This window comes from Hypanus sabinus, chromosome 10 (assembly GCF_030144855.1).
Source record: "Hypanus sabinus isolate sHypSab1 chromosome 10, sHypSab1.hap1, whole genome shotgun sequence".
Taxonomy (NCBI): Eukaryota; Metazoa; Chordata; class Chondrichthyes; order Myliobatiformes; family Dasyatidae; genus Hypanus; species Hypanus sabinus.
This window is the reverse complement of record NC_082715.1, coordinates 53,679,164-53,705,793: the sequence shown is the minus strand read 5'-3', so window position 1 is coordinate 53,705,793 and position 26,630 is coordinate 53,679,164. Positions and strand designations below refer to the sequence as shown.

Genomic DNA, 26,630 nt, shown 5'->3' with positions numbered 1-26,630 from the left:
CGGGTGCTTTCACTCAGTCTGTGGGTCCAGCGTGTGAGTGAAGTGATACACCCCCACAACTCCTCCAGAAATTAGCTCCAATGTTGATGTATACACTTGGATTTGTTTAACTATAATAGGCCCTTGTATCACTTGTTTTCTTCCTCTGTTAACTGTTTGATAAAGTTGAAAATTGGCAAATATACATTTTTTTCATAATTTTATGCTGGTGTATGATCTATCATTTAAGGATTACCAATAACTGTGCATGGTAGTATTTACAAAGCATTTGCTGAAATCAAGATTCTTGTAATCAGAACATTCTGACATCTGTTTGGTTGAATCTGAAATCACACCAACTCTATACATACATTGTCTATGAAACATGACCTTCTCACTGTTGAGTCATGTGGCTGTTAGCAGAGTTAGCTAACAAGCCAAGTTTGTATATGAGCCCTGTAAGAGGGATGTATATAGTCAAAAGTAAACCTTTGGTGCTTGAAATGAACCAATGTCCCATGTTTCCACTAACAGGCACACCAACATGAGTTTTATCAGAATAGAAGGATGTTGTATTTGAGGCATTGTGAAACTGAGGAGAATTTCAAGAAAATGTTCTTGCACTCACAAGTGCTTGGAGATAATAGGATATGGAGAGGAATGTCTGTATTTGATAGCCTAATTATGTGGAGTGGTGAGAAGGATTAATAAAAGGGAATTGAGCACATGAGTTTCATGGTGGTTAGATAGGACATGGGGTCACACTGCAGCTAGTTTGGTGTGTACCTAGTTTCTAATATGGGGAAGGAATGTGTGACTCTTTCCAGTTTGCTTATCACTTAAATCGGTCCACTGGTGATGTCATAATGTTTTGCACTCCACTCTCTCCAGTCCCACCCAGAAAATGGTGCCTCATATGCCAGGATGCTGTTTATTGACTTTAGCACAATCATCCCTCAGAGACTGTTGTGTAAACTTTCCTTGTTGGGTCTCAACGCCCCTCTCTGTAACTGGATCCTGGACTTCTTGACAGAAAGACCACAGTTAGTCTGTGTTGACTAGCTCCATCACGTTGAGCACTGGTGCTTTCCGGGGCTGTATGCTCAACATGCTTCTTTTCGCTCTGCTGATGCATGACTGCATCGCTAGATCTAATTCAAACCAAATCATCAAGTTCGCTGATGATACAATAGTGGTTGGTCTCATTGACAATGAGACAGCAAAGAGAGGAGGTGAAACTGTTGGTAGAATGCTGTGAGCATAACAACTTGAATTTCAATTTAGGTAAGTCCAAACAGATGACTGTGGACTTTAGAAAGATGGAGGCTGAACACTCCTCACTGCATATGCATGGCTCCTCTGTGGACAGAGTTAGGAGCACTAAGTTTCTGGGAGTGCACATAACGGATTATTTCGCCTGGTCCATCAACAACACCTATTTGGTCAAGAAAGCACAGCATCATCTCCACTTTCTGTGGAAATAGATGTGAGTGAGGCTCCCCACTGCCTTCACTTTAACCAATTTTTACACGAGCGCTATCAAGAGCATCCTTACCACCTGTATCACTGTCTGGGACAGGAACTGCACAGCATCTGACTGCAAGTCCCTATACAGGACTGGAAGGACTGCTGTGAGGATCATCGGGGTCCCTTGACCACCATTAGAGGTATTTATCTAGCGTGCTGTGTATGCAGGGTCCTTAGATTGCCAATGATCTCTCCCATCCACCCAACAAACTCTTTGACCTCCTAGTATCAGACAGAAGGTGCTGTAGCATTAGGACAAGAACTGTTGTCCTGATGGAAAACAGGTTCTTCCCCCTACCTAACTCCCTGCAACCACAATCATCATACGATCTCATTACGTAGGAATTCTCAGTAGTGTTTTACTGTTTACATTTATAATTTGTATTGTACTTGCACCTTATTACTTGTTAATTTATTTCTGGTAATATTAAATTATGTGTCCTGTGTGTAGACTTTTTGTCCTGTGTTGTTCACCTTGGTCCAGAGGAAAGCTGTTTCGCTTGGCAGCGTCCATGTGTACAGTTGAATGATGTTAAACTGAGGAACTGAGAAAATACTGCAGATGCTGGAAATCCAAAGCAACACACTCAAAATGCTGGAGGATCTCAGCAGGTCAGGCAGCATCTATGGAAATGATTAGACTGTTGACGTTTCAGCATGAGACTGTACTACTACTACTTAAGTTATTCTTGAGACTGGATTAGCAGCGTACAGTGAAATTCAGGGTGAACGTTGAGAATGCATTATAAAGAGGTCAGTTTCTGGGAACTGTTAGTACGCAAGGAAAAGTTTGAAGACTCTTGAGTCAACAGCAGTGGCCAATTCTATGTAGTGATTTTAAAGCCCTTCCCAAGCTATTCATATGCAAATAAAAGTGAATTAAGAATTCTGAAATTCTTAACGTCCATTATAAAATGTCAGAACAATGTCTAAAAAGAAAAAAACAGCTTAACATTTCTTTTCAACTGAAAACTTGAAGATAAATAAACTATTAAACAGATCCAAATAAAATAAAAAGAGATAAGGGCTAAATGACTAGATTCTTTGAAAAGCTGCAACAAATTGAAAACTAGTGAATGGCAAGCTTGGTGAGGTAATTAAAAGGATTAAAGGGACCAAAAGAGCATGAGGATGGTTGAATAACTCAGTGAAAGGCATAACAAAGCCAAACACAGTTAAAGGGAGAAATAGTTATTAAAGAGCAGCAACTGAGAATAAACTAACACTGGAATTGGAGTTGTAGAACCAATTAACCCCATGATCCTGCATTCACTTGGTTGAGATATGCTGGCCTGATCTCACGCACACTTGTGTTGGATGGCAATTAGATCAACAGGTGACATAGTGCAGAGACCTCTACCCCAAGACAGGGTTCAATAGCCAAGCTTGCTGGAGTGCAGCTAAGTCACCTGTAAAAGTTGTCAAATATTTTAGACTTTTTTCTTTACATATTCATAAGCATTTAATTCAGTCTGAAATATAAAGAATATTTTAAATATTAAGTAAAATAAAAATACATAAAAAGCAAAACTTCAAAAGTTAATCCTTAATATTTGATTTCCTTTGCCTTTAGATCTGCAGGCATGGGATTCTTATTGAAATCTACATGGTATCAGACCCTACATCAGCACTCAATGGGAAGTCCAACTACATGGGATGGTGAATGATGTAATACCATCTGTCACTCAGCAAATCTGAGAGGTGCATGTTCAGCAGTGTATCCACTGATGTATAAGCTTCACTAAGTTTAATAGTAATACTTGAAATTTGGTAGGGAGAAAGTGAAATCTGATGTAGCAGTATTTCAGTGGAGTAAGGGAAATAACAGTGGTATGAGAGAGGAGTTGGCCAAAATAAATTGGAAGGAGCTGCTGGCAGGGATGTCAGCACAGTAGCAATGGTATGCATTTCTGGGAAAAATGAGAAAGGTGCCGGACATGCGTATTCCAAAAATGAAGAAATACTCAAATGGTTAAATAGTACAACCGTGGCTGACAAGGGAAGTCAAAGCTATTGTAAAAGCAAAAGAAAGGGAATACAACAAAGCAAAAATTAGTGGGAAGATAGAGGATTGGGCCGATTATTATCTGAATGGTGTAGAGTTAGGTAAGGGAGAAATACAAAGAGATCTAGGAGTCCTTGTTCATTAGTCACTGAAGGTGAATGAGCAAGTGGAGCAGGCAGTGAAGAAGGCTAATGAAATGTTGGCCTTTATTACAAAGAGAGTTGAGTACAAGAGCAAGGAAATCCTTTTGCATTTGTACAGGGCCCTGGTGAGACCACACCTGGAGTACTGTGTACAGTTTTGGTCTCCAGGGTTAAGGAAGGACATCCTGGCTGTAGAGGAAGTGCAGCGTAGATTCACGAGATTAATTCCTGGGATGTCTGGACTGTCTTACGCACAGAGGTTAGAGAGACTGGGCTTGTACACGCTGGAATTAAGGAGATTGAGGGGATCTGATTGCAACATATAAGATTATTAAGGGATTGGACAAGATAGAGGCAGGAAATATGTTGAAGATACTGGGAGAGTCCAGTACCAGAGGGCATGGTTTGAGAATAAGGGGTAGGTCATTTAGGACAGAGTTAAGGAAAAACTTCTTCTCCTAGAGGGTTGTGGGGGTCTGGAATGCACTGCCCCAGAAGGCAGTGGAGGCCAATTCTCTGGATGCTTTCAAGAAGGAGCTAGATAGGTATCTCATGGATAGGGGAATCAAGGGATATGCGGACAAGGCAGGAACCGGGTATTGATAGTAGATGATCAGCCATGATCTCAGAATGGCGGTGCAGGTTCGAAGGGCCGAATGGTCTACTTCTGCATCTATTGTCTATTTTTAAAAACCTACACAAAGCAGCTAAAAAAAAAATTAGAAGGGAAAAAAATGAAATATGAAAGCAAGCTAGCAAATAACATCAAAGTGGATAATAATACTTTTTTCAAGTATATTAAAAATAAAAGAGAGTATGGATTTAGGACCACTACAAAATGAGGCAGGAGAAATAATAATGGGAGACAAGGAGATGGCTGATGAACTAAATGACTGAATGGTGGAGTTGATTTGATGGGCCAGATGGCCTAATTCTGCTCCTATATCTTATGGTCTGATGGTCTAATAAGCTGATGGTTACAATTGGAAATGCTATTTCTTCAAGTAAAAATTTCTCAATTTTTCAGTAAATAATATTGATTTGAAATTCGAGCTATACTACAGTTGTTAGTTACATTTTGATTTTATAATCCTCTTTACAATGTAGTCTTTTTCCTTCTTAAGTTATAGTAACAAAACTCAACAAATTATTGAGAAAACATTTAATCCAATGGCAATGTGGAAACAACACACATTGAGAAATACAACAAAAAGTGCTTCAATTGTTCATTCATCATTTTTAGTAGTTTTCCTTCAAACCATAAGTAACTAATGTAAAGTGTCAATACACATAGTTCCAAATTTCACTGTCTACTTGAAAGGTCCTTGCACCTAAACTAAACCTGTCATCAATTATTAATTCTCCTGAACTTCATCAATGACATCCCACAATGTGGAGCAACTGCACTGGCACAATACAAGTTGGTCATGGGCCCTTCAGAGCCATTGCTATCAGGTCTGCCACCATTAGTTTGGAGCTGGTTGGTTCTAGTGAGTCAGCTCAGGCTGACCACAGTCCTATGTCCTATGCAAGAAGATGTTGTCAGCCTACTGCTCATGTAATCATAAGCATCTTTATATTAAATGACCACTGCATTATCTATTAAGAATACAAAGAACAATTTTACATCTCCACATTATATTGCATTTCGTAGCGTGTGATTTAATGTAATTTTACATTCAGTCAGTGAGGTGAATGATATATTTTGTATTCCCCTTGTTCCGATCTATGCCTCCCTAGACTACTAACAGATGCAGCACCTATGATCCACATTTTGCTGTCAATTTGAGATTTTCATATTTTTTCTTCTTCTTGTCACCTTACTAAAGTCTCTTTCATCTTGTTGTATTTTAAATTAGAACATTCCCTCCTTCTGCTCTTGTGCTGTGATTTAACACCAGCCCTCATCAAGCTATAATTGAAGCTCTCATTTGCTATCTTTAACTGTAACTCTCTATAATCAAAGTCTGATTTTCATTGAAGTTTTTTTTTAAAGATATAACCATTTTTCTCATTTATATTGCCAGTGGAAGTCAGGTCTTCACCAACTGTCATAAATGTAGCCTTCCTCACTTCCTTTTGTGAAAACTGATCAGGTACACAAGTGGCCTGAAGGTTCTCAAGTCTCATCACAATGATACCAAGGTAACATGAACATAAGAAAAGAGGAGCAGGAATAGGCCACCCGGCACTTGCAGTCTGACCCATCATTCAGTATGTTCAGAGTTTGATCTACATTGATCTGAACTTCTCATTTATGCCATCTCCCCTAACCTTAGGTTCTTCTAAGGATCCAACTTTCATAATTCACTGGGGTAGAGAATTCCAGCCATTCAACCACCTTCTGAGAAACAAAACATTTCTGTGCATCTCTGAAGTACTTGTTGCACCTGCCTGCTAATATCTGCAATTCATGTATGAGATCCTGTTGAACTTCATTCATTAGTACTTTATTTAAACAACTGAGCCCCATCTTGAAACTCTGTCCCCTTGTTCAAGTAGTTCCCACTATTTTCATCTCTCCCTTGATAGGACAATCCTCTCACTCCAGGAATTAGCTTGATGAAACTGCTTTGGATTGCCTTCAATGCTACCACATCCTTTTCTTTATTAAAAAAGGAAAAGATATTCTAGCATTGATAAAACTAAAGTATTTGATATGGGTCTTGTCAACACCCTGCACAATTGTGACTAAACTTCCCCATTTCTAAAATCAGTCTATCTGCAACATTGGCCTGGATTAAACCAAGGTCTCTGAAGTTGTAAAGTAACAGCACGATCTGTCACACAACTGTGTTCCTGCTTTTGTGCAATTGAAGAATATCTTCTTTTTATTCTGGGAAATGCACAGAGAAAAGCTTGTTCAAAGTAATACGAAGTTTTAGCAAAGCATTTGATTAGATTACATTTTACTTTATTTGTAGAATTTAGTTTATATAATAACTGACTTGCAATTTATTGAATATGAAATTCAAATAAAAATTGTATCATGGCATCTCAACTGCATGAAACATCAAATATCTACAGATAACATAGATAAGTCATTTGGACTGTGTGGATTGTACCCTAAGGTTCCAGAAGAGATTGAGAAGGCATTTGTAATGATCTTTTAAGAATAACTTGATTCTTGAAAGAATTACTTGATCCTGGTTACAGAGAACTGGAAAATCACAAATGTTACACCACTCTTTTAGAACGGACGGAGGCAAGAGACAGGAAATTATAGGCTGTTTTGATTTACTTCAGTAGTAAGTGAAATGTTAAGAGTTCATTATTAAGGATGAAGTTTCGGGTACTTGGAAGGACATGATAAAATAGGCCAAGGTCAGCATGGTGTCCTGAAGGGAGATCTTGTCAAACAAAACTGTTTGACTTTGTTGTAGTAGTATCAAGCAGGACAGGCAGAGGAGAGTCAACGGATGCTGTTTTAGTGGGCCTTTGACATGGTGCCACATGAGGCTGCTAAACAAGATAAGAGCCTATGGTATTACAGGAAAGGTACTAACATGAATAGAAGGTTGCCTGACTGACAAAATGCAGAGAGTGGGATAAAGGAGGCCTTCTCTGTTTGGCTGCAGTGAATATCGATGTTCTGCGGGGTGGTTATTGGGTTTGCTGCTTTTCATGTTATATGTTAATGATCTGGAAGATGGAATTAATGGCTTTGTGTCTGTTTACGACAATGCGAAGATATGTGGAGGAGCAGGTAGTGGTGAGGGAGCAGGGAGTCTGTGGTAGGACTTGGATAGGTTGGCAGAAAGGACAAAGTGACAGATGGAATACAGCATAGGGAAATGTATGGTCATGCACTTTCATTGAAGGAATAAAAATGTAAACTCTTTTCTAAACAGGGAGAAAATTCAGAAGTTGGAGATACAAAGTTACTGAACCTACAAGGGAATGTACTATCATACTTCTGGTCCTGTGCAATGCGACAGATAAAATCAGTGATCTTGTAATTGGTGATCCTCTTGGAAAGAGTGAGGTTCTCATACCAATGGAGGGTGTAAAACCAGTGTATTCTGCTTAAACAATGGAGACTACAATGGGATGAGGGAAGATTTGGCTAATGCAGACTGGGAACACAGTCTGGATATGTTGGGACAGTTGAGGTACAGTGGAAGGCTTTCAAAGAGATTTTTCACAGTTCTCAATAAAAGTATATTCCGATTAAGAGCAGGGACAGTAAGGGCGGGGAGAGCCAGCCTTGGATAACAAAGGAAATAAAAGAAGGCATCAAACTAAAAACTCAAGTGTATAAAGTCACCAAGAGTAGTGGGAAACTGGAAGATTGGGAAAACTTTAAAAAGCAACAAAGAACAACTAAGTGAGCAATAAAGAAAGAGAAGCTAGATTGTGAAAATAAACTAGCACAAAATATAAACACGGATAGTAAATGTTTTTATAATTATATAAAGTGGAAAATGGTGGCTAAAGTGAATGTAGGTTCGTTGTAGGATGAGAAGCGGGAATTGATGTTGGGTAATGAGGAAATTGCTGAGGCTTTGGCTTTGTGTCGGTCTGTACGGTGCAGGACATGTCTAACGTGCTAAAGAGAGATGTTACGGATGTGAGAGTAAGTGAGGACCTCGATACAATAGCTATCACTAAAGAGGTAGTGCTGAGCAAACTTGTGGGCCTGAAATAGACAAGTCCCTAGTCCTGATGGAATGCATCCCAGCGTACTGAAAGAAATAGCAGAAATTATAGTTCAACTTTTGGTGACAATTTACCAAAATTCTCCAGACTCTGGCAACTTCCTGACAGATTGGAAGACAGCGAATGTCACACCACTGCTCAAAAATGGATGTAGGCAAAAGGCAGGTAACTGTAGGCCAGTTAGTTTAACATCTGTAGTTAGGAAAATGCTTGAATCTATCATTAAAGAAGAAATGGTGAGGCATCTGGAAAGAAATGGATCCATCAAGCAGATGCAGCATGGATTCAGCAAAGGTAGGTCCTGTTTGACAAACTTACTGGAGTTCTTTGAGGATATAACAAGTGCAGTTGATAGAGGGAAACATTTGGACGTTATTTACTTGGAATTTCAGAAGGCGTTTGATAAGGTGCCGTATAAAAGACATATCCATAAGATAAGGATGCATAGAATTGGGGGTGATGTATTAGCATGGATAGAGGATTGGTTAACTAATAGAAAGCAGAGAGTTGGGATATATGGGTGTTACTCTGGTTGGCAATCAGTGGTGAGCTGTGTGCTGCAGGGTTGGTGAAACAATACACCATATACATTAGCAATCTGGAAGAAGGGACCGAGTGCAGTATAACTAAGTTTGCTGATGGCACTAAATTAAGTGGAAAAGCAAATTGTGCAGAAGATACAGAGAGTCTGCAGAGAGATATAGATAGGTTAAGTAAATGAGCAAGGGTCTGGCAGATGGAGTACAATGTTGGTAAATGCAAGGTGATCCATTTTATAAGGATAAATAGAGCAGATTTTTATTTAAATGGCAAAAAATTGCAGCATGCTGCTGTGAAGAGGGACTTGGGAGTGCTTGTGCATGAATCGTGAAAGTTGGTTTGCAGGTGCAGCAGGCTATCAAGAAGGCAAATGGGATGCTGGCCTTCATTGCTCGGAGGACTGAATTTAAGAGCAGGTGAGGTTATGCTGTAACTGTACAGGGTACTGGTGAGGCTGCACCTGGAGGACTGCATGTAGTTCTGGTCTCTTTACTTAAGGAAGGATACAATGGCTTTGAAGGTGGTACAGACAAGGTCCACCAGGTTGATTCCACAGACGAGGGGGTCAGACTATGAGGAATGGTTGAGTCGCCTGGGACTATACTTGCTGGAATTCAGAAGAATGAGAGGAGATCTTATAGAAACACATAAAATTATGAAAGTATTAGACAAGATAGAGGCAGGAAAGTTCTTTTCACTGATAAATGAGACTAGAACTAGGGGACATAGCCTCAAGATTTGGTGGAGTAGATTTAGGACGGAGATGAGGAGGAACTGCTTTTCCCAGAGGGTGGTGAATCTGTGGAATTCTCTGCCCAATGAAGCAGTGCAGGCTACCTTAGTAGATATATTTAAGACAAAGTTGGATACATTTTTGCACAGAAGGGGAATTGAGGGTTATGGGGAAAAGGCAGGTAGGTGGAGATGAGTCCACGGTAAATCAGCCATGATCTTATTGAATGGTGGAGCAGGCTCGACAGGCCTGATGGCCTACTCGTGCTCCTACTGCTTACGTTTTGGGAGTCACTTTGATTTGGTCTGCAGGATTCCCTAAAGGTTTAACCTGGAGGTTTAGTCAGTAGTAGAAAGGTAAATTTAGCATTCATTTTGAAAGGACTAAACTATAAAAACAAGGATGACATTGCCCAGACCATATTTTAAGTATTATGAGCAGTTTTGTGCCCTTCAGAGAGGGTCAGGAAGGTTAAAAGAAAGGATTAACATAAGAAAAGTAATTGACGGCCCTGGGCCTATATTTGCAAGGTCTTGATAGAGTGGACATGGGGAGGATGTTTCAAATAGTGTGAGACTCCAGACGAAAGTGCACACCCTCAGAACGAAAGGACATTCCTTTACAGCAGAGATAAGGAAGAACGTCTTCAGCCAGAAAATAATGAAGCTGTGTAATTCATTGCCTCAGACAATTGTGGAGGCCAAAGACATTCCGTATATTTAAAGCAGAGGTTCATAGGTTCTTGGTTAGTAAGGGTGTCAAATCTAACAGGGGAGAAGCCTAGAGAATGGAGTGAGAGCGAAAAATAAATCAACTGACAGAGCAGACTAGATGGGCTGAATAACCTAATCTACACGTACATCTTATGGTCTTATCATGTCACAAACACAACCTATATACCATCCCAATCAGTTTACTGATATTAATAGAAATACGCTAGCTTCCTGTTAGAAATAGTAACATAATTTTTTAAATTAGTAAACAAATCGGGGATTTTTAAAATTTTAACTCCATATATTCCTGGTTGACATAGCCACCAACTCTCCCATTCCTCACTTACATACAATGGATGGCTACAGCAAAAAAGTAACTTGTTGCACAAAAATAAAGAAACACACTGACCAACTGTACACTAACATCACTGCTATCTGAAACCTGCCACAATATTATCTTCAGAGCAATGTTTCCTGAACAATTCAATATATCATCATGAAAAACTCTAGTATGTGCAAGTGTTGGCTTCCAGTGACTTGCAAGTGTTGCTCCCATGGACTCAGAAGGTGACAGGGAATGCAGTCGGGTGTGCAGCTGGTGTGTAATGAGGTAGGAAAGTGGGAGTGCTAATGAAACATGAAAGGAAAATGCCCAGGTGTACGGAAAACATGCTTTAACACATGAGTGGATTGTGGCAGGGACTGGGGTCAGCTATGCAGGCAAATTATTAAAGGGAATGGGATAAAACACACAAACACTGTGGGGAATGGGTTCAAGCACAACTGGAATTTGGCCAGGAATGGGGCCATGTTTGCAAATGTAATGTGGCTGGGAATGGCACCAAGTGTATGGTCAGAATACTTGGGGAACAGAGTCAGGAAAGTGCACGTTGTGAAAACAAGGCCAGGTGGGTGGCCAGGAGCCAGGACCCAGGTGCTGGCAGCTGCAAACATCAAACGAATAAGGTGATAGAAGGGCAAAAGCCTGGGATGAGGAAAAGTCCAATGTCAGAGGGCAGGAAGAAATCGGAGAACAGAGAGAAAGGAAACACTAAGTGAAGGAATTCAGGATAAGAATTGATGGTATAATGGCTCATGGGAAGGTTTGGTTAAGGAGTTTTGTGTGTATGGGTTTGCACAGATATTTCATATGGATGTATGTACTTAGTGGTAGAGGTTGACATCAGCAAAGTAACAACAAAAATATTACTTTTTAAATTATTGCATGCATATATATTTTTATTTTACTACTTTTTTAATAAAAGGAGTACTGCTTTATTACACATGTTGACTTTGGTTTAATATGTAAATCCCAATGCAAAACTACATCACTATGTAGTAAACACATCAATTTAGCCACTTGTGGGTGTCAGCTGGTTTTTTTGCCAGTAATGGCTCTACCAAGAAAAGTAATGAAGAATACTGAATCTACTACACCATTTTTAACAAGTTCAACAGCTTTAAAATCATTTTACTGTCTGTCCTCAATGCACTTGAATCAATTTGTAATTCACTTTTGTTCAACTTTTTACTTCAGCTAAAATGATTTCTGTTACCGTATAGGTATCCCCATCAAATTTTACTACACATTTCTACAAATGTGTTTCAACAGCTGGTAATGAAAACTCAATAAAGTGCAAATGGAAACTTAGAACTCACTCCCTTCAAAATGTTGCTGAAGATAGGTTAATTGAAAATTTCAAAACTAACAGATTTTGCTTGGGCATTAAAGGATATGGAACGAAAGTGGGTAGATGGAATTAATATACCTGTCAGCCGTAAACTTAATTGAACCTGAAATCTTATGTTGTACTATCACAGGAAGAAAATACAGATGTAGTCCAAACTGGAATTTTTTTTTTGGAATTCTGAAGACAATTCCTTGGACAGATGCATAATTAAATCTTAACTGATAATCCATTACAGTGACATTCTCAATCTTCTTTTTAGCTATTCCTGCATCTGCTACCACATGTCTTGCACATAGCATACTGCTACACAAACTGATACTTACATGCCTTTGCTGTCCATGGGTGGCCAAGCCTGAAGAAGCAAAACTAAATGCTGAAATTCAGTCCCTTCGTTACTGGCTTCGAGCAATTCCATGAAGAGCTGAAAACGGTTTCCTTCACTTTCAATATCACTCATGTTAACCTAACAATGATAATATTGCACAAAAATAAATTGATGAAATACATTTATAAGCATCTCTACAATAAGTTATTGTTTTAGCAAACAAAGATGTAGTTTTACTTTAAGGATAACAACTGCATTTATGTTGTTTTCCTACAATGGGAGTATGCCAATACATGCTACTAGAGAAAAAATATATTTCTGCTGATAACTATAGCTAAAAAGCAAAATTGCACAGGTCCATGTAATATCTAACTGACAGCATTTTAAAAGAACAGCAAATTGCAATTGGTTACTCTTATGGCATCATCCATGTTCAATATATGATATTCAAAAAACTTTCTAAAATCACTGGTCACCTACAGAGCAATTGTTAAGGAAGACAGGAAGGAAACATTCTTTTACATCCAGTGCAAATGACACTTTCACAAGTTAAATGAAGCACAGCATTTGAAAACCAAATCCCTGAATCGTGCTTTATAGAACATAAAATGTACCACCAGAATACACAATTCTCCCTAAAAAACCAACACTACCAGACAAATTCAATCTAACCCTGTCAGCTTAAATAAAGAACAATAACTTTAAGGATGATAGAATTTCAACTCTGATTCAACATGAAAATGTTAAAAAACTGGTAACAATTCAATTTAGAATTCACATTAGTTAATGATGATTACATCAACAGCCGGCAAGGGGCAGGCATCAGAGTTCTGTATGATATTTTATTAATTTATGTCCATCCCTACCCTAGGGGACAATAGATGCTCTGCTGTTGAGTATCGGAGGTTGAGATCAATAAATCTGACTCTAAAGGAACCATGGATCAGACAGCTAAAAAGAGTCGGAGCTGAATATCAGCCATAATCTTAATGAACCTTGCAGCATATTCAAGGGGCTTGTCTGGTCTACACTAGTTCCAGTTTCTTTATTTTAATCATCATCTTTGATCAGCAGCTTCTATGTTTTAAATCAAATGGAATGTCAACTTTGTTTCTATTGTTAAGCCAATTCCAGTATTCATTTCATGAGAGACAATTATCTGGGTCTTTAGAGCCAAATCTGAATTTGGACAAATCTCAAACCCAATTCTTGGGTGCCAGAATATAATTTGGTAGACTATGACAAATATTTTCAAATGGATTCATTCATTAAAAAAAATCCAGTTGGTAAGTACTACAAAGATTACATCAGAACAGAGATATTTCAGAGATACAGAAAGACTGAACAAGCCATGTGCTTGTCTTTTTAAAGCAGAAAGCTTTCAGATAAGGGAAGTGATGGGTTGGATGTGGAAAATGTAATTCCAATAAACATGATAGTAAAATTGGAGGAGAAAAAGAAGTTAAAAGGGATACCAGAGTTAACAACTTTACTCAATGGAACCTGCAACTTCCTCAACAAGGAAATTGAGGTAAATTGTATAGATGCAGTGGAGGGGCAGCTACAAGATTAAAACTAGGGAGACAGATGTAGCAAGGCCTGGGAAAGGCTTAAATGTCAGGTGAGATTATTTGGCTCAATGTCCAATTTCCCTGCTTTTAGACTTATAATTTCCCTGATAATGTATACTTTCTTATCTTACCTATTTGTAAATGACAAAATGGAAAATAAAGACAAAGAATAGGACCAAATTCCATCTGCTTCTTTTATGCACAAATAATTTTATTCACATTGTAATGAAATCCTGCCTATTGTAAAATTAGATCGGACATTGAGAGTCATGATTCATTTTAGCTTGGCTGATACCTCTCTAGAATCAATGTTATCAATGTGTGCCATATTTATCTCTGCATTGCTAACAGGTATTACAGCAACAACATGCAATGTATGATCTTTGTATTCAGCTTTCAATATAAAAACAAACAACTCTAATTTCTGGATACATGTTTCTTAACAAGGTTTTTGTTTCCTGATGACACTATTGTACTGTGCAATTGAATTTCTTCAGTACTTTCATTGCACTGAACATAGCAATATTTGTCTTTCAACCTTGACAGTAAGGAATAGGAATTGTGAGCATTGGAATTGAACAAGGATGTTTGAGAAATGGGGATTGGGGTTGAGAGGAAAATGGATCAGCCAAGATGAAATGGCGGAGCAGACTTGATAGGCCAATCAGCCTAATTCTGCTCCCATGTCTCATGGTAATCTTCACTTACAGCTTTAAGACATTCTATACTGTAAGACTTCAAATATCTCAAGGCTAAGAAAAGTGAGCATTGTACTCAAAATCGGATGGATTAAAATTAGGATTGGTAAGTGAAATGGATCAGTAATAACAAAAGTAAAATCAAGCTATGGGAGAGGAAGTCAAGGCCAAGAAAAAGAAAGAGAAGGATGGGTCTCAGAAAGTAAATCATAAACACATGTAATTCTGCAGATGCTGCAAATCCATAGCAATATACACAAAAACTGGTCGGGCAGCATCTATGAAAATGGATAAACAGTCAATATTTTAGGCCAAGACCCCCATCAGGGCTGGAAAGGCAAAATGAAAAAAGTTCTTGGCCTGAATTGACTTCAAATTTCCAAACACTTGTACTCAAAGGACAAACACCAATCTATTGTAACTTCAATTAAACACTAGATGATCCAAGTAGTCTACAACTACTTTCAACAGATAGTGAAATATGATGATTGTTACAGATTAGGCATGGCGTAGTTCAATTTCCATTGAATAATTTAAAGTTCCAAACTTATAAAATCTGCAGAAAAGGCCATTTTTAGATGCTATAATTTAGTCACCATTTTCTCGAATTCAATTATAGATGCAAAATACAATTAGGATATTACAGAACCTATAGACCTTGGTTAAGGGGCAACAAGGGAATTCTAACAGCACATTTTCTCCCTCTAGTGGTTAAAGCAAGTCTCTGAGATCTGAAGTCAAGGAAGGATCAAATCTGCAGCAAATTGAATTCCTTTAAATTATTAATTATATTAACTATTCATTACTGTCAGGGCATCTATTATGTCTTACAGTGAAAATACTATTTGCCTCAATGTAGTTTAAATTTTGCAAGAGCTATTTTACTCTTCAGCATCACTACAATCCACAAGAGCTTATATTTATATTGCTTAGAAATTAATTAAATATTAAAGCTCTCCTTAATGTCCACACAGCCTGACTAAGAGGATTACATACTCTCACACAAATTTAGTGACTGTTAATAAAACTGCCATCAGGTTCACAGAGATCTGTATTCCTCCAAAGGAGGCTGTAGGGAAAACAATACAGCGGCAATTTTTGTTTGCACGCATTGCTTGGTGATAAACAAAACAATAATAGGTTAGGGGAGCAGAAGACCGAGAAGGAGGAAGTGAAAATGATAGAAATTAAGGGATAAGGAACAGGAAGTAAAGGATAAAAAAGGCAAGATAAAGGAATAGAAGAATTGAAAGGCTAGTGAAGAAAAAAGTGTTAAGAATGGGAAGGCATGGTTAGCATAAGAGAGACATGGCACATTAGGGAGCAGTGTGGACAAGGACTGGGACCAGGGCAGAGTAAAACTCAGCATTCTGGAAGAAAGCAGGTAGGAGGAGTTGGAGGGGTTGAAGGGGTAATGGGTTGAGTGGGTGACAGACTGAAGCATGATGTGAGTGAAGGGAGTCGAGGGAAGGGGGTGGTGAGAGAAGGGGTGGGGGTGAGAGAAGGGATGAGGGGGCCAGAGAAGGGGGGGCCAAGAGAAAGGGGGTCGAAGAGAAAGGGGAGTGCAGAGAGAAAGGGGGGTGCCAAGAGAAAGGGAAGTGCAGAAAGAAAGGCGGGGCCAAGAGAAGGGGGTGAGAGAAGGAATCTTATTTGCTGGCTCCTAATTTTCTGTCATACAAAACCTTGATGGATATTATTACAATATTCTGAAATCATTTTACAATATCACATTGATGAACATTAATTATTATAAAACTGAATTAATTTAAAATGCACTATCTTTACTGAGCTTGATTTTGCAGAATAAAACTAACTAGCTATAGTGTGACAGATGGTGGTTTGAAATACTCTTCTGGAGAAAATAAATCAGTGCGCTTAGGCAAAAATGCTAAAAGTTAATTACTATAACATTTTGATTAAAATTTACTTGAATCTAATTTTGATTTAAAGTTTCATGGTACACTCTGGAGTACTGATGACACTGTTTAATGCAAACAAGAATTTACTGCTGGCTAATAGTATCTTCTTTCCTATACAGTTACAAGATGGATTTTTCCACTATACAATAACATAGCTGTGCGCAGTTGGAATTTGCTTTAAGTTTCAGCTTGCAAAGATGGTTCAGGATATACAATAATTGCTACTTTCACAAAGTAACCTTAATTTTTAAAATATGTATTAACTATTTGCATTCCATTGGAGGTGGGCTGGAAATACATCTGTCCCAAAGAACGTGTAAGGCACTCCTTCCCTCTGCTGGCCTGCAAGTTAAGTGTAACACCTACTTATCCTCCTGATCAGGGTCAGGTAAAGCCATGAAAGCTGGTGGTGGATAGTCATATGAGCAGCTGGTACATATCACAAATCCTGGTTATGCGACCACTGATGCCAGGCAGACAATCTCTGAAGAGTATCGATGATGGCAGGGGTCACTCATCTTGTAAAGACACTGCCCAGAAGGCAGCAATTGCAAACCACTTTTGTAGATAAATTTGCCAAGAACAATCATTTCCAGTGGTAAAGGTGTGAACATTGTGTTTGCCTTCCTCACCACAGACTCAACCTACAAATTAAACCAGCAAACTCAACCACAAGGACTCCCAAGTCCCTATGCACCTCTGCCCTAACACAGATCCCCATGGAACACTACTAGTCACCAGTGGGAACCAGAAAAGGCACCTTTTATTCCCACTCTTTGCTTCCTGCCAATCAGCCACTGCTTTATCCATGCTAGAATCTTTCTTGCAATATCATGCGCTTGTAGCTTGTTAAGCAGTCTCATTTGTGGCACCTTATCAAAGGCCTTCTGAAATCCCCAGTACAAAACACCAACCAATTCTCCTTTTGTCTATTCTGTTTATTCTTCAAAGAATTCCAAATGATTTCTCAGGTAAGATTCTGCCTTGAAGAAACCATGCTGACTATGGCCTATTTTATCACATGCCTCCATGTACCCTGAGACCTCATCCTTAATAGTCAATTCCAACAACTTCCCAACCACTGAGGTCAAACTAACTGGCCTAGTTACCTTTCTTCTGCCTCTCTCCCTTCTTGAAAGATGAGTGACATTTACAGTTTTGCTGTCTTCCAGATCTATTCCAGAATGTAGTGATTCTTGAAAGATTATTACTAATATCTTAACAATCTCCTTAGCCACCTCTTTCAAAACTCTAGGGTGTATACTATCTGGTCCAGGTGACTTATCCACCTTCAGATCTTTTAGCTTCCCTTGACACCTGGAACTTCCACCACACTGCTACTGTCTTCCACACTGAAGACTATGTAAAATACTTACTCAGTTCATCCACTCTTTTCTGTCTCTCATTACCACCGTTCCAGTGTTGCTTTCCGGTCTGATAGGTTTAAAAAGTGCCAAGATGAATAACTGTATTGCATGTAACAGCTGTTATAAAAAAACAGCGGTGCGCCAATAGCAAAAGAAATCAAAGCTTAAGAGTGGCAATCAGGCTGTTGCTTGACTGGCCTGTGTATCTACTAGTACTACTGTGTATCTACTAGGATATTTATATCCTGGTTCCTGGATGCCTGTGAGGATTTTGCAAGGTAGATCAGACTGTTAGCAATTTTGCTGCATTCTGATTTGGTTGCTGGGTTGACACCGAAAGATCTGGATAGTTTTATCCTTTTTCTGGTTGAACCTGGCAGCTTTGCTCCCCCAATACAAATGTTATGAATGTTTTATCCCACCAATGAAATGGTTGGCAGACCGTTAGTAAGGATCTAACCCCTCAATGTCCAGTGACAGCAGGGCTCTAGACTGTGGTCTTTCCCCACAAAGCCTTTATGGTAGCTGTACCAAGCTTCCTATTGCAAGGTGCAGTTTTATGACCCTCAGCATATAAAACCACACTTTACAATATGCTAGTCGCTGGCATACTCATGGGGACACCTTTTTGCTCTATAAGATCAAAAACTTTTCAACAGCTCAAAGTGCTTTTTCACAAAGTTGATATTCTTTTAGCAACAGTTGATGATTGCCTCAAGTAAATGTTCCTAGGTACAGTCCTGTGTTACGCAGCTACTTGGGATGAACCTTGACAGAGATCATTGCATCCCTTTACAAACTTTGGTCTCAAACATGTAGTACACAAGGATGTGTACTACATGTCTCACATTTTCTGCTGCCAACTTGAGGGCAGTTTGTATTTGTGTTAAGGCACTGATTGTGTATCTGATGGGAAGGGCTCTTCTCACCCGCAGCCCAGTGAGGTCTTGGTGCTAACTTGATAGTTCTGCAGATGAGGTCTTCTGCTAAATAACTTTGAGTTTCTGCTTGGGCCATTTTGGAGGGTAGCTTAACATCAATTACATTCTTGTAGGTCTAGACAGATTCAGGCTAGACTGGATAAGGATGACCTACTTCTTCCTAATAGGATAGGTGGGTTTTACAACAAAATTCCTAGTCATTATTACAATGACTAATAATTATAAATTTAAATTCACTGGCTGCATTTAACTTCCTTAGTAACACACACAAAACACTGGGGGAATTCAGGAGGTCAGGCAGCATCAATGGAAGTGAATAGACAATCGACATTTCAGGCTGAGACCCTTCATTACAACTGGAAAGGAAGGGGGAAGATGCCAGAATAAGGTGGTAGAGGGAAAGGATGGAATACATGCTAGTGGGTGATAGGTTAATCCTGGTAGGTGGGGGGGGGGGGGAAATGAAGTAAAAAGCTGGGGAGGTAATAGATAAAAAATGTAAAGGGCTACAGAAGTAATCTGATAGGAGTGTGGACCATAGGAGAAAGGGAAGAAGGAGGTGATAGTCAGGTGAAGAGAAGAGATAAGAGGGGAGCCAGAGTGGGGAATTGAAGAAGAGAGAAAGGGAAAGGGGAAGAGTTACCAGAAGTTAGAGAAATTTCTATTCATGCCATTAGGTTGGAGGCTACTTAAAAATATGAGGTGTTGCTCTTCCAACCTGAGCATGGTGACCACGGACTTGCATGTCAGAACAGGAATGGAGATTGGGGTTAAAATGGTTGGCCACTAGAAAATTCTGATTTTTACAGATGGTGCAAAGGTGATTGACGAAGTAGTCCCCCAATTTACGTTGGGTCGCACAAACCTAGAGGAAGCCGCATTCGGAGCATCAGCTACAGTTGATGACTCCAACAGAATTGCAGGCTCAATTGGAAGGACGGTTTGGGACCCTGAATGGAGCTGAGGGAAGAGGTGAATAATCAGGTGCAGCACTTCTTCCACTTGCAGGGACTAAGTGCCAGGAGGGAGATTAATGGGGAGGGACAAATGGACAAGAGAATCATAGAGAGTGAGCTGTGCAGAAAGCAGAGAGTAGGAGGGGTGGAGAAGTTAAGGAAGTGTTTGGTGGTAGCATCTTATTGAAGATGGTGGAAGTTGCAGAGAAGTTGTACTTCCGGGATGCCTAGCTGCGACTCCAGTAGCAGTAGTACTCTCAATGGATACGATTAAATATTCCTGTTTCAGCCTGATACAGCTAAAAAGCACAACTGCTTCCAAGGTCAGTACAGTCAACAAACATGTCTTAATACCGTTAAACAACACCAATTGTGGTCTGAAGTGCCCACGTAGGATACCTTGGAGGAAGCACGGCTGCAGAGTGGGGTTACAAGTGTGTTTAAGGAGACGGAGGTTTAAACCCTCTATACCAACTATCTTGCTGGTGAACATACAGTCTCTGGTGAACAAAATCGATGATCTCAAAGCCAAGGTCCTGAATCAGAGGGACATTAGGACCGTGTGTGTCCTTTGTTTCATAGGTTCCTGGTTAACCCCTTCTGTACCAGATGCAGTGATTCAGATTACAATACATCATTGGGACAGATCTACAGAGTCTCTCAAAAGCAAAGGTGGAGGAGTATGCCTCATGATCAGCTCTCCTTGGTGCACAAATATATCAGTGCTGTCCCAATTCGGCTCACCAGACCTGGAATATCTAGCAGTAAAGTGGCATCTTTTTTACCTACCACAGGAGTTCTCTGGGGTCACTTTGGTAGCAGTTTACATTCCACCTCAGGCCAACGTCAAGCAGGCTTTAGATGATCTGAGCAATGAGATCAACATGCACGAAACAGCGCACCCTAATGCCTTCAACATCGTTTTAGGAGATTATAGCAAGGCCAGTCTGAAAAAATCACTAAGCAATTACCATCAACAGATCACTTGCAATACCAGAGGAAACAACACACTGGACCATTGTTATACCACCATCAAGCATGCCTACCATACTATTCCAGGCTCTCACTTTGGGATGTCTGATCACCTGGCTGTACTTCTACTCCCTGAGTATAGGCAGAGACTGAAAACTGCAGCACCAGCAGTGAGGACCAAGAAGGTTTGCACAAGGGAAGCACAGGAGGACTGCTCCTAGAGGACTGCTTTGAATCGATGGACTGGACTGTATTCAGGGAGTCATCTTCGAATCTGGATGAGCATGCTGCAGTTGTTACTGACTTCATTAAAATATGTGTGGATGAGTGCATGCCTACAAAGATTTACTGTACATTCATAAACCAAAAGCCATGGATGAACCAGGAGGTACGTCATCTGCTGAAGGCTAGATCTGTGGCACTCAAGTCTGGCAACCCAGGCCTGTACTAGAAAACCAGGTATGATCTGCGGAGGGCTATATCAAGGGCGAAGAGACAATTTCAAACTCGGTTGGAGGTGACATCAGATGTGCGGCAACTCTGGCAGGGTCTGCAAGACATTACTTCTTACAAAGTGAAACCCAATAGCATGAATGGCAGCAGTGCTTCACTACCAGTTGAACTCAACGCCTTCTATGTCCACTTTGAAAGGGAGAACACAACTACAGCTGTGAAGATCCCTGCTATCTCTGTCTCAGAGGCCGATGTTAGGCTGTCTTTGAAGAGAGTAACGCTCGCAAGGCGGAAGGTCCTGCTGGAGCACCTGATAAGGCTCTGAAAACCTGTGACAACCACCTAGCGGGAATATTCAAGGACATTTTCAACCATTCACTGCTACGGGCAAAAATTCCCACTTGCTTCAAAAAGGCAACAATTATACCAGTGCCCACGAAGAATAACATGAGCTGCCTTAATGACTATTGCCCAGTAGCACTCAAATCAACAGCTTTGAGAGGGTGATTATGACTACACTGAACTCTTGCCTCAGCAAGGACCTGGACCCATTGCAATTTGCCTATCACCACAATAGGTCAATGGCAGATGCAACCTCAATGGCTCTTCACACAGCTTTAGACCACCTGGTTAACACAAACACCTACGTTAGGATGCTGTTCATCGACTATAGCTCAGCATTTCATACCATCATTCCCACAATCCTGATTGAGAAGTTGCAACTGGATCCTCAACTTCCTAACTGGAAGACCACAAGCTGTGCGAATTGTTGTTAACATATTCTTCTTGCTGATGATCAACACTGGTGCACCTCAGGGGTGTGTGCTTAGCCCATTGCTCTACTCTCTATATATACATGACTGCGTGGCTAGCATAGCTCAAATACCATCAATAAATTTGCTGATGATACAACTATTGCTGGTAGAATCTCAGAAGTGGAGAGAGTGAGCAGTTTCAAGCTCCTGGGTGCCAAGATCTCTGAGGATCTAACCTGGTTCCAACATATCGATATAGTTACAAAAAAAGCAAAACAGTGGCTATACTTCATTAGGAATTTGAAGAGATTTGGCATGTCAACAAATACACTCAAAAACTACTGTACATGTACCGTGGAGAGCATTCTGACAGGCTACGTCACTGTCTAGTATGGGGGGGGGGGGGGGGAGAGGAGGGAGCGCTACTGCACAGTACTGAAAGAAGCTGCAGAGGGTTATAGATCTAGTCAGCTCGATCTTGGGTACTGGCCTACAAAGTACTCAGGACATCTTCAGGGAGTGGTGTCTCAGAAAGGTAGCGTCCATTATTAAGGTCCTCTAGCACCCATGCCATGCCCCTTTCTCACTGTTACCATCAGGTAGCTACAGAAGCCTGAAGGCACACACTCAGCAATTCAGGAACAGCTTCTTCCCCTCTGTCATCCGATTCCTAAATGGGCATTGAACCCATGGACGCTACCTCACTTTTTTTGATATATCTGTTTTTGCATGATTTTTAATCTATTCAATATATATGTACTGTAATTGATTTATTTTCTCTCTCTCTCTCTTCTGTATTATGTATTGCATTGAACTGCTGCTGCTAAGTTAACAAATTTCACGTCACAAACCAGTGATAATAAACCTGATTCTGATTCTGATGTGTTGGATGTGGAGGTTTACGGGGTGATAATTGAGGACAAGAGAAATTCTATTCCTGTTAAGATGGCAGGAAGGCAGATGAGCGTGGAATTCAAATTTGCATCTCCGATGGCTAGTTTAGTCTTCTGGGCAATACATTGGTAACTTAACCATTAACACTGTACCCTTAAAATATCTTTAAGGTGGAAAATTAGTCTTATAAAGAGTTTAAAAAAATCCATTTTAGTTGAGTTCCCATTTACTTTTCCTGCTTTATAAGATAAAATGTGAGCACAATTACCAACATGACAAGCTTGGATCCTATGTTTAGGTAACTGCTAACTCAAACACGATAAATCTTTAATATAATTTTATGAAGATAATTACAAAGTAGGAAATATAGTAAACATATTACCTGTCTATCTGGCCAGCATGCCTTCAGAACAGCCTGTGTTCTGAAGAGCACAAGCAGCTTGCTATCCTCATCATTAAGCGGAAATGCCTGTTCAAGAATTTGCAAAACATCAATTCGGGGTTTTACAGGCAAATCTGCATCGCCACAGAAAGGTCTCAGCCATGCTAAGAGGTCATCTGAAAACACGAGGTTGTCCCTAAATTACAAAATGAATAAATTTTAAATGGATTGAAATAAAAGTATTTGAGCAATTCTGGATTAAGTATGTTCAATGTAAAGTTGTACTTACCCATTTAAAACACTGGAGTGCACAGATTTGACAATACCTTCAAGAACCTGAAGTGGATCCTTTTCTGATGGAACACTTGTGCTGATCCCAGTGGAATAAAAACAAGAAAGGTGGAGGTAAGTGAATGGACATAAACATTCTGCTAATCTAGACAATAATGGGAATATATTTGAATTCAGCTAAAAATAAAAACTGGAAAATAAATGAGACTTTCCCCTTCCCATCTTGTACAGCAAAAGAAATGGACCATAAATCTAGTCTTTAGTTTTATAATCCAAATTAGCCTTAGGAAAGAAAATTTGTCTTCTCCGAACTTGGCAATCCATTTCCAAACGTTTCTCACCATATGAGGAGACACCATTGTTCACTTGTGGTGTGTCCTCCAAATGCTTGGCCTTTATGTACTTATCAGTTAATTGGTTGCCATTACAGAAACTCAATTGTGGAATAGGGAAGGACATGCTGATTGATAGCGTGGTGAACTCTGTGCATTGTCTGAAATTTTGCCTGTATTGGTTTAAAAATGGGATTGAGGCTTCAGGACCTGTAACAACTCACAGAAGACAAGTGTTGGAGAATGAAGTCAAATGATGCTGACATTGTGAAATTCTATAGGCTTCCAAAGGTTCACAAAGCAGGAACATCCCAATATCTAATGGCATCATTGCCGGGTTACCCCGATTACAACCGAGCAAGAGAATTGTAGCGGCATCTTGGATATCGAATAGCAGGATATGAACACAATAAATAATGCACAACAGTTCCTGAACAAACTGAACAGCGTCTGCATATGCGATGACTAAAACAATGATCTCTTTTGATGTCACCTCTCTGTTCACCTCCATCAATTTTTGCCTAGCCAAAGAAACTAGCAGAACGCTGCCCACTGAAGAACAATGGTAGAATTCTGCTAATGTACCTACTGTAAATTTAACAGCACACTTTTCAAACAGTTGAAAGAAGACACCGACAGGTTCACTCATCTCCAGATTCATAATGGAAGCCGTCAGGCAAAAGTTAGAAAAGACGGTGTTGCCAATCATAAACCCTAAACTTTGGGTCCATTATGTCAATAGACAATAGACAGTAGGTGCAGGAGTAGGCCATTCAGCCCTTCTAGCCAGCACCGCCATTCACTGTGATCATGGCTGATCATACACAATCAGAACCCCGTTCCTGCCCTCTCCCCATATCCCTTGACCCCACTATCTATAAGAGCTCTATCTAACTCTCTCTTAAATGCATCCAGAGACTTGGCCACCACTGCCTTCTGAAGCAGAGCATTCCACATATCCACCACTCTCTGGGTGACTCACCCATCAGCGGGAACATGCTTCCTGCCTCCAGTGTGTCCAATCCCTTAATAATCTTATATGTTTCAATCAGATCCCCTCTTATCCTTCTAAATTCCAGCGTATACCAGCCCAGTCGCTCCAATCTTTCAACATATGAAAGTCCCGCCATTCCGGGAATTAACCTTGTGAACATACGCTGCACTCCCTCAATAGCAAGAATGTCCTTCCTCAAATTTGGAGACCAAAACTGCACACAATACTCCAGGTGGGGTCTCACCAGGGCCCTGTACAGCTGCAGAAGGACCTCTTTACTCCTATACTCAATTCCTCTTGTTATAAAGGCCAGCATGCCATTAGCTTTCTTCACTGCCTGCTGTACCTGCATGCTTGCTTTCATTGACTGATGTACAAGAACACCTAGATCTCGTTGTACTTCCCCTTTTCCTAACCTGACTCCATTTAGATAGTAATCTGCCTTCCTGTTCTTGCCACCGAAGTGGATAACCTCACATTTACCTACATTAAACTGCATCTGCCATACATTTGCCCACTCACCCAACTTGTCCAAGTCACCCTGCATTCTCATAACATCCTCCTGACATTTCACACTGCCACCCAGCTTTGTGTCATCAGCAAATTTGCTAATGTTACTTTTAATCCCTTCATTTAAATCATTAATGTATATTGTAAACAGCTGCAGTCCCAGCACTGAACCTTGCGGTACCCCACTGGTCACAGCCTGCCATTCCGAAAGGGACCCGTTAATCGCTAATCTTTGTTTCCTGTCAGCCAGCCAATTTTCAATCCATGTCAGTACTCTGCCCCAATACCATGTGCCCTAATTTTGCCCACTAATCTCCTATGTGGGACTTCATCAAAAACTTTCTGGAAATCTAGGTACACTACATCCACTGGCTCTCCCTTGTCCATTTTCATAGTTACATGTTGATGATACCTTTGTTATAGTAAAATGGAGCAATACTGAAAGAACTTATAAATTAATCAACAATGTGTTCAACAGAAACTGAGAGGAAACTGGTATTCTCAAATGTGCTTATCAGTAGAAAAATGGAAGGCACTTTGGGAACATCTATTTATCATACAGATTAGATCCTAAACTTTAACAGTAACCACCCAAATTCACACAAGAGTTGTATCAAAACTTTGTTCTGAAGAGTGAAGATACATCGCAGCACAGCGGAGCTGAAGGATAATGAGGAGAAACAGCTCCTCAAAGTATTCGCATGAAATGGATACTCATGCACGATGCCTACAAGGTCAACAATACACAAACCAAGAAGTGACCAAATGCATTTCTCTTCCATACATTTGAAATATCTTGGAATTGACAGCCTGACTGCTCCAAGAACATAACATTATAGTCACGCATAATACAACAGCAATACTGAGGAAAGCACTCTGCAGACCTAAAGCAAGACTAATGTGTTCTACAAAATCCAATGCGGGGACTGCAGCAAATATTATGTCGGCCAGGCTGGAAGAAAACTATCCACGAGGATCCATACACATCAACTTGCGTAAAGCAGCATGACCAATTCTCCCTATTCTCTACTTGTGAAGATCGAGAGTGGCACAAATTTGATTGGGCATCAACCCAGCACAGATGGTACGGGAGTCACTGGATTGACATCAACCTGGCACGGGAGCGGTCTGTCACTGGATTGAACTTGGGAACTCGGGGCGGGGTCAGGGTGAATCTTATTAAGAAAAATTTAAGCCAAATACAAAGTTAAACACTCAACACAGTGTCAACGGCAACGACTTAAAATCACGGACAGCATTCTTGTTCCTCGGTTCGTAAG

The 26,630-nt window shown here is 40.1% G+C and overlaps 1 protein-coding gene across 5 annotated transcripts in view; it reads right to left on the bottom strand.

Annotated features, from left to right (window-relative positions):
- Window positions 1–26,630, bottom strand: part of nbas (NBAS subunit of NRZ tethering complex) — a 325,125-nt gene that overhangs the window by 43,452 nt on the left and 255,043 nt on the right. For all 5 annotated transcript variants that reach the window (XR_009514327.1, XM_059981865.1, XM_059981866.1 and 2 more), the window contains exons 47-49: window positions 23,513–23,593; window positions 23,224–23,419; window positions 12,314–12,453 (exon numbers count right to left, since the gene is read on the bottom strand). Coding sequence is in view for 4 of the 5 variants with exons in the window: in XM_059981865.1 (XP_059837848.1) it covers window positions 12,314–12,453; window positions 23,224–23,419; window positions 23,513–23,593 (417 nt within the window). In the remaining variant the exon portion in view is untranslated. The remainder of the gene's footprint in view (window positions 1–12,313; window positions 12,454–23,223; window positions 23,420–23,512; window positions 23,594–26,630) is intronic.